We start from the raw sequence: 9199 nt of genomic DNA, 5'->3' as shown, positions 1-9199 counted from the left end.
AAAGCACGTTGTGATTTTATCTGTGAAAAGCGCTATATAAATAAATTTTACTTACTTACTTACTTACTTACTTACCTTTTAACAGCAAGAAACCTCCGGCAGAACCAGGCTCAGGGAGGGGCGGCCATCTGCTGCGACCGGTTGGGGTGAGAGAAGGAAGACAGGATAAAAGACATGCTGTGGAAGAGAGACAGACATTAATAACATGCATGATTCAATGCAGAGAGGTCTATTAACACATACTGAGTGAGAAAGGTGACTGGAAAGGAAAAACTCAATGCAGCATGGGAATCCCCGGCAGCCTACACCTATTGCAGCATAACTAAGGGAAGATTCAGGGTCATCTGGTCCAGCCCTAACTATATGCTTTAGCAAAAAGGAAAGTTTTAAGCCTAATCTTGAAAGTAGAGATAGTGTCTGTCTCCTGAATCCAAACTGGAAGCTGGTTCCACAGAAGAGGGGCCTGAAAACTGAAGGCTCTCCCTCCCATTCTACTTTTAAATACTCTAGGAACAACAAGTAGGCCTGCAGAGCGAGAGCGAAGTGGTCTAATAGGGTGATATGGTACTACAAGGTCATTAAGATAAGATGGGGCCTGATTATTTAAGACCTTGAGGAGCAGGATTTTAAATTCAATTCTGGATTTAACAGGAAGCCAATGAAGGGAAGCCAAAACAGGAGAAATATGCTCTGTCTTTCTAGTCCCTGTCAGGACTCTTGCTGCAGCATTTTGGATTAACTGAAGGCTTTTCAGTGAGCTTTTTGGACATCCTGATAATAATGAATTACAGTAGTCCAGCCTGGAAGTAATAAATGCATGAACTAGTTTTTCAGCGTCACTCTGAGACAGGATATTTCTAACTTTAGAGATGTTGCGCAAATGGAAGAACGCAGTCTTACATATTTGTTTAATATGTGCATTGAAGGACATGTCCTGGTCAAAAATGACTCCAAGGTTCCTCACAGCGTTACTGGAGGCCAAGGTAATGCCATCCAGGGTAAGAACCTGGTTAGATACCATATTTCTAAGATTTTCAGGGCCGAGTACAATAACCTCAGTTTTATCTGAATTAAGAAGCAGAAAGTTAGCGGCCATCCAGGTCTTTATGTCTTTAAGACATTCTTGCAGTTTAACTAATTGGTGTGTGTTATCTGGCTTCATGGATATATATATATATATATATATATATATCAGAACAAACAAAAGTCCTGCCTGTATAATGATGGTCCACCAACACGTTTGTCTTGTTATTATATTAGTTATTATAATAATCCCCCCTCATCTCAGCCGATTACTGAGTGTGGTAATGCTGCCTCGGGGACTAAAAGCAGGTACTTGGGAATTAATCACAAGAACTAATCTCATCAATGTAACACTAAATGGTCCTTCGGCACTTTATATTTGCACTTCTGCAACGGGTAATCCATTTAACTTGACACTGTTTGACAGAATGCTAAACCTGCAATCCTGCTGTCTTTAAAATGTCCCTGCTTCGAACCTTTGGGTTTGGGTTTAGTCCATCCAAATGAGCCATCTTACCCACCCAATCAGAAAAGAGCAGAGCAACTAGTGAAGAAGTCACACACAAACAGATAACCGTCTCTCACTCATGCAGATGTGTCCTTGTGTTCTTTATGAGTTTTCTTTGTACATTTAGCCTAGGTTCAGTGAGGTTTTGCTTCGATTTCACATGTGAACTGAACATGACAGAAACATCTGTGCTGTAAGATATGATTCATGCTCTATCTCATCACTAATATATTTAATGTAACAAAACATAAATTACTGATATGCTTTAGTGTTTTGGTCGGTAACAAAAAAGTGGTTAATTCTGTTACATCCGTCTCTGATTTTCCCTCATTTGCTCCTTTTCTCACTGGCTGCAGGGAGCTGAGAGAGGGCATTTATTATGTTTGCAGTGATATGTATGTTACAGTAGTCAGTTTTTAGCTTTAATATTCCTTTGTTCTCTGAACGAGCAGAACAAAAACATGAAAGCAAGCTCCATATATAATAAGAACCTTTATTCTTCCCCTGAAACATAAAAATATTTTATTGACACGTGAAGCGTGTCAGACGTTTATTTAAAACCTTACATGTGTTTCATATTTTACAGTATTTACTGACTTACAGCTGAATTAGTCAAGAATTTGGACAGGTTTCTTCACATTGAAAGCAAAGTTGTGTCTGTTGAGTCCTTCAGTAACTGTTCTGTTCTGGAGCCTGTAGAAACCTTCACAGAGATGCTTGTCATGCTTGTTTTACAAGAATTATCTGCTGATCAGAGATGCCAACAGGAACCAGTCAGTAGTTTCTCATCCAAGTTACCTACCTGTAATTTCTAGATCCCTATCCATAGGGTTTGGTTCTCCAAATCGATTTAGATTAGGCCTTCAAAATAAAAGTGTCACTAATGGAGTGTTGCTCCTGCATCTAGAGAAGCGATTCCTCTGGTGGGCTATGAAGGTACTGCAGCTGGGCCTCAGTATTACAGTTTTTCTCTATTGGTTTGGCTCATTTCTTGAAACAGAAATTACATTCTCAAAACTCTAAGATCATTTGGCAAAACACTCTTACAGTTTAGCACAACACTATAGCTCACCTGCAAAAGCTCATATCTCTTCCAAAACTGTCCACTCGGGCTTCAATCTAAATCCCTTTCTCATTTAAACAGTCAGTGTCTCCAAAATGGCAAAGATCCTTCTCAATAGCTTTGGCTCATTTCTCGACACAGATCGGACATTCTCATCATTCTTGGTGCTTTTGTCAAAATAAACCTGGATGGTTGATCACAACAACATGGTCCACCTGCAAAAGCTCATATCTCCCCTAAAACAGTTCAGTCATGTGTCAAAACTACATTTCTTTCTAATCTGAATAGTCAGTGCCCCCAAAATGCATCGTCCCTTTGGCATTATGTGAGTACTGCCATACAAAATGTTTAGATGTTTTGTCACTATGGAAGAGGACCAACAATATACAACAGAAAAGAGTAGCCTCCAAGGTTTGACATCACAGATTGCACTCACACTACCAAGGAAATTATAACCATTTGTTATTCACACACAAAGAAAATTTTATACATATGTAAAAAGAAAATGTACATTACACTAGTAAATTGTATGAACACAAAATCAAAAAACAAGGACTTATTCAGTGGTCGCTGTACTCATTCTCCCGCTCTTGTCCACTGTCTTCACCCTCCTGATTATTTACACGCTGTTGTCCGTCTGGTCCCCTGCATTGATCTCCTATAATGTCGTCACACGCTGCGTCCATAGCATGGAGCAGGGACGGCTGATCCTGAGCATGATTCTCATACACTCTCCACCTCCAAGCAGAGAAAAACTCCTCTATCGGATTGAGGAAAGGAGAGTAAGGTGGTAGGAATGACCATGACCATCCTTGGATGCGTTGCAAACCAGCCCCTAATGAGTGGGCTATGGTGGAAATTGACATTGTCCCACACAATTACATGAATGGGTAGGTGAGGCCCTATGAGACCTCTCTCATTTTCAGGGATAAAATCGGTATAAAGGCGATCCAAGAAGATGAGGAGCTTGTGTGTGTTGTATGGGCCAAGACTGGGGATGTGAGTGGCCACACCATTCTCAGAAATGGCAGCACACATAGTTATATTGCCCCCTCGCTGACCTGGGACATCCACTGTGGCCAGGTGGCCAATAATATTGCGGCCACGTCTTCGGCCCTTCCATACACTCAAGCATGAATCCATGTTCAGAGATCGGACTGGCTCTGGTCAAGCTCTATATATCTGTGTTTGGCAGCACACAATCATGGAACACACCTGTGTGTCACACTCCCACTTCGTTAGTCTAGTTTCACCTGACTGTCATTGACTGTCATCAATTTATCAAATATTCAAAGAAATTCATATATGGTATTCATGGTATTATGTTCTTGACCAATTTTGACAATTGAACAGACAGTTGTGCATGCGAGTACTTATACAATGAAATCATGCTGACATGTTTTGGAGAGAATGATCATTAGACTGAGAATCAACTAATCAGTTTAGATCTACAAGATCTATTCATTTGGAAAATGTGCTAAATGTGGGCTAACTGTATAACTGTAGGCTACTTGTACTTAATCATTTGCAAAGATGCACTGAGACAATTGAGACATGTACTTAGGCATTTGCCACTTGATAAAATGAATGAGAAATGCCATTCTGTTGTGAACATTTGCCAAGAGGTTTGGAGGTTTGTCCATGTTATTTTGAGAATGTAATTTCTGTTTCAAGAAATGAGCCAAACCAATGGAGAAAAACTGTAACAGACATTTCATTTGAAATATATATATAGTGAGAAATCTATACACGTGTATTCATTTAAATAAAAAGTTCATTAAAACTGAAAATAGGAGGTGGATACTTTGTGATATTACTCATAACTCTACATTTACTGCTCTTGAACTGACGTTTGTATCCCTGTGGTGGGTGAGTTACACATTGGCACCAAACACTTGACTGGGTAGCATCAGCAATTTATAGCCAACAGCCTAGCTTGTTTATGGTTTTTTGAATAATATTTTAAGAAATAAACTCTCTCTTGTATTTTGATTGAAGTGAAGATTTAAGATGAAATTTACAGTTTTTCTCAGTCGCTTTGGTGCGTTCCTCAGAACACCATTAACATTTGCACAGCAGTTAGTGCATTTCCCAAAACAATTAGTGCAAACTGCAAAACCTAGTGGATAGCCTGCAAAAGCACGTCACATGCACAGAATTGATTATCCATACCTCAAAAGCAAGTATCCATGTCAATGAAACTGTCAGTGCCATCAAAATGAAAAGTCTTGACACCATCTTTATGAACAAGATAGTCAAAGGGCATTGTCATGTTTCCACTATGACAGTTTATAATTTCAGTGTTTCCCATTGCAAAAACAATTGGTGACACCTGAAAATGCTGACGACAGCACTATGGCCTACCTGTACAGCCATCTGAAATGTGCAGTAAAGTCACTGTAGATGTTATGGGAGTCTTGGGAGTAACTGAGACACTGAATACGTACGTTTCACATTTCCATTGTGTAGAAGTGTTTGTAATCCTACAGAATTGTGCAAAAGAAAAATATGCTACAGTCACTTGTTCACTGTAGAATACATGTAAACATAAAATCACCCATTTGGTAGAGCTGTGCACTAATGTGAACAATAAACAGCACATGTAACAGTACAGTAAATCATTCTGGCACATCCAGACGTTCCTGTCTGTCTGGCCACATATTTTCATCTACATCACAACAGATGTTATCCCTCGCAATGCAGCGAGGAAAGTATCTCCTGGAGTGGCGAATCCATCCTCTGCAGGACCCTGCTGTGATGTCGTCACATGCTCCATCCATGGCTGCTAGCAGGGCCATTTGCTCATGTGGATGCCGGTCATAAACTTTCCACCTCCAGGCAGAGAAAAACTCCTCTATTGGATTAAGGAATGGGGAATATGGAGGGAGATATTCAACCAGAATTCTGTCATGTGCTGCAAACCACTCTCTGACCTGATGGGAGTGGTGAAAACGGACATTATCCCAGACAACAACATACTTGCTGAGTTGGCCTCCACCTCTCTCATTCTCAGGGACTAGGTCCCTGTAAAGAGTGTCTAAAAATGTCAGGAGATGTTGGGTATTGTATGGACCAAGAAGGGGGATATGGGTGAGGACGCCGTTGTCTGAGATGGCTGCACACATGGTAATATTCCCTCCGCGCTGACCGGGGACTTCAGTGGTTGCCCTCTGTCCAATGCGATTTCTTCCACGCCTTCTGCCTTTGGCCAGATTGAAACCTGCCTCATCAACATATATGAATGTGTGCAGTGTTTCCCTGGCTTCCAGCTCCAGTACACGCTTTAGAGAGAGACAGAAATGCAATGTCACAATATGCCTGTGTACAGCAACAAACAGTAATGCATGCATTTGGTAAAACACATTGTAGAGTATGTGCTGTGGAATTGCAAGTGTACTGCATGAAACTACGAAGTACTGTACAACAGTTTGCAGTGCAGAACATAGAAGACCAGCTTTACCTGCACATACTGGTGACGGATCTCCTTCACCCTGTCACTGTTTCGTTCAAATGGCACTTTATACAATTGCTTCATGTGGATTTCATTTTTCTTGAGTACTCTGTCAATTGTTGAAATTGAAACAGATTCAATATTGCCAAATACCGTGTAATTCTCTATGACAGCGCTTTGTATTTCTCTCAGCTTTATTGCATTGTTTGCAATGACCATTGCACAAATGGCTTCTTCTTGCTGTGGGGTAAAAAGGGGCCCTCTTCCGCCTCCGCGAGGTTGTCTTACAATCCTATGTGGTGCAGAGTGAACTTTTTGTGAAATTGCAAATACAGTACAGTAACATGTGATGTGTCTGAGATGGCACAGTACAGTACAGTGTATTACTGTTTGCATACCTGTTTTCCCTACGGAATGTTTGAATGATTGAACTGACAGTAGTTCTTCCAATATTGGGTTGCACCCTTCGACCAGCCTCCTCCATGTTGAGGCCGTGATTGACAACATGGTCCACAATTGTAGCCCTTATTTCATTAGGAATCCGCCTATATCTGCCTCTTCTCCCTCTTCCCCTTCCCCTTCCTCCCCGCATCCTCACCCCTCTTCCACGGTGCTGACCTTCCATTATGTGTCACAGAAGTGTAGAAATGGTACACACTAGCTCCTGCGCAGTTTATATATGCTTGCCAATTGGGGATTCACAGGATTCATCCATAATTGACAGTAAACAAGTTGTTTGTCATTGGTTACAACTAAACTTTCACACGCCTCCTCATGAGTGACAGCTGTAATTCACCTGAGATCAATTGTTCAATTTCGGAGACATTTCCAGGAACAATGATACAGAAAGGTATAGGATTTGCTTGACAGATGGCCAATATTTGGCATGTGATAACTAGTTCAACAATTTTGTGTGTGATGACTCAAGCAATGGATGTATGACCATTAGTTTTATTGGGAACGACTATTCAGCATCCATAGGTATGATTACTTTTGACTGACATGACATAAGCAAATGGAAATGTCAGAAAGCAGCAGGGAAATGTATGGAAGCAACTGATTCATGTCCAAAATCATTTGCAGTTTGTTCAGAGAAAGGAGAAATTGCTACTATGATGTGCACAAATGACTGAGTGTTGTGGGGGTTGAACTAATAGTTATGAGAATTTCAATTCTGATCTGAGAAACGCACCAAAGCGACTGAGAAAAACTGTAAGTCGGCCGCAGGACTCTTGACCAGTGGCGGAGCGGGGTGGCTTACTGGGCTTAAACCCGGGTTGTTTTTGCAGAAGCCCGGGGTCTTTTGAAGTGTCATTTGTTTCATCGTTAGATGCCTGGCTGACAACTGTATAAAACAAAAACTACACACAATATTCAAAGCACATAGCGCACACTGTGGGAATTTACGACTGTGCGTAAATCCCCCCTAATATTGGTATGATCCGAGCTCAGGCACTAAGCGACTAAGCGAGTGGGCGGGGGGAGCTGCTGCCTGCGAGTTTGCTGTTGGAGAAGTGAAGACAAGCAGACGGAGGAGAACTGAAGTTTGAGCAGGTACCAAAGCAAATCATCTGTACTGTACAAATAATGTAAATATGACTGTGAATCACAAAAGATTGATGTCAAACTGATCACTTGACCCATATTAGTTACTTGCTCTTCGAGTGAATCAACAAATGGCGAAATGAAAAGCCGAACAACAACAATGCTGTTTTTTCAGTCCTAGCTTACATGTGTGTTTATTTCGTATTTTCAGTTGTTACCTTCCACAGCTAAATAAAACGCTCTAAATCGGTTTCAGTTATGTACTGATATGCAAGAATGGACATAAGGAGCTTCTTTCAAAGAAAAAACTCAGGTAGATGTTATTTTATATATTATGCTTTGTATGTTGTTCAGTATATTTCTATGCAAAACAAGAGGAATTTCAATACACAGCAGTATATTCACAGTTGAAACCAGACATTTACATACACTTTAGGGAAAAACGTAAAAACATTTTTTTTTTAACTGTACAACATCAATTTAGAGTAAACTTGTTTTGGATAAATAAATATTTAAATATCCTTTGAATTAGTTAAATGTCAGAATATAGAGAGACAGAGCTGTCTATTTTTTATCACTTTCATCAAATTTAGGAGTACATGTACACTAAGTTTATTGTTAATTAATAAGAAAACTCCAGACAATTCCATTCTGAGCTGAAGAAGCTTCTGATAGGTTAGTAGAGTCCATGTGAGTAAATTGGTGGCACAGCTGTGGATGCATATAAGGCAAAACACAGAGCCTGTTTCTTTGAAATGGGAAAATCAAGAGATGGTTTCAACTGTATATTTGATGATGTTGGTGTTTAGCTTGATTGTTGGCACAAAGAGGGAGAGAGAGGAACAGAGAGAGAGAGAGAGGAACAGAGAGGGAACAAGAGCAGGTGAGACACACATGTTAGTCAAATGGTTTTTTGCCAAAACTCATCAGAACATGTATCTCGTACCTAGTGTTTCTTTTTAAGTTTGCTATTTTTCAAATTCTATATTTATTAAGTTATGCAGGCTTGTTTGCACAACAAGGCTAAATAATTATATAAACTTTTCTGAATCTAAATAGTGGACTTTGGTAGAATTAAAAAATAATTGTAGTGCAGGTCCATGATGATTTTGAGTGTTTTGATTCTGTCTTGGTTAAGTCCTAAAGAAGTCCTGTTTTAATTCCCGATCAGTTCTGGGTCTGGTTGAATTTGGGTTTAGTCCCTGTGTCTTGATACAGCCCTGATTTTGTTCTGCCTTGCTGCTTAACTAAAAAAAAGAGTTTAAGATATCCTGCATATGTGATATATATTTTTTCCTATATGAAGCTATTCTTTTTTGAAAAAACTGAAAGCACAGCCTAATAAATCTCTCATTCACCCCCAATCCCACATGCATACTAACCTTTAGGGCTAAGAGCCGGGTGTATAAAATGTCTGGCGCCGCCTCTGCTCTTGACGTTGGGAGTGGCTGGTCTGGAGAACTCTTTGTTAATCCCAAATCTTTGCAGCTTCTAGCAACTGCTAAACAACTTAACTGGGAACATTACTATTGCTTTGTGACCGGGGCTTACTTCTTGATATAGTTTCTTACTGTCTTTCCTCAGATTTCTTTTTTAGCTTGGTTCCTCT

The 9199-nt window shown here is 40.1% G+C and overlaps 1 protein-coding gene across 1 annotated transcript; it reads right to left on the bottom strand.

Annotated features, from left to right (window-relative positions):
* Positions 1-3154: 3154 nt before the first annotated feature.
* Positions 3155-6670, bottom strand: LOC147310009 (uncharacterized). The gene is made up of 5 exons (XM_086268275.1): positions 6444-6670; positions 6055-6337; positions 5790-5875; positions 3506-3702; positions 3155-3354 (listed from the first exon to the last, which is right to left on the bottom strand). Exons 1-5 carry the CDS (start codon positions 6668-6670, stop codon positions 3155-3157), a joined length of 993 nt encoding a protein of 330 aa, XP_086124401.1.
* Positions 6671-9199: the final 2529 nt, after the last annotated feature.

This window comes from Aulonocara sp. 'chitande type north' Nkhata Bay, linkage group LG17 (assembly GCF_057382095.1).
Source record: "Aulonocara sp. 'chitande type north' Nkhata Bay isolate Kocher_YH1m ecotype deep benthic linkage group LG17, A_spYH_male_GT1.1, whole genome shotgun sequence".
Lineage (NCBI taxonomy): Eukaryota > Metazoa > Chordata > Actinopteri > Cichliformes > Cichlidae > Aulonocara > Aulonocara sp. 'chitande type north' Nkhata Bay.
This window is presented reverse-complemented; position numbering and strand designations above follow the sequence as displayed.

What these genes read in the sequence shown, in the direction of transcription:
- LOC147310009 (XM_086268275.1), bottom strand. Translation starts at nt 6,670, where the DNA reads ATGGAAGGTCAGCACCGTGGAAGAGGGGTGAGGATGCGGGGAGGAAGG. An exon ending in TCCGTCACCAGTATGTGCAG is followed by an intron (nt 5,876 to 6,054) that starts GTAAAGCTGGTC and finishes CTCTCTCTAAAG; the next exon opens with CGTGTACTGGAGCTGGAAGC. An exon ending in AATCTGGCCAAAGGCAGAAG is followed by an intron (nt 3,703 to 5,789) that starts GCGTGGAAGAAA and finishes GAAGGGCCGAAG; the next exon opens with ACGTGGCCGCAATATTATTG.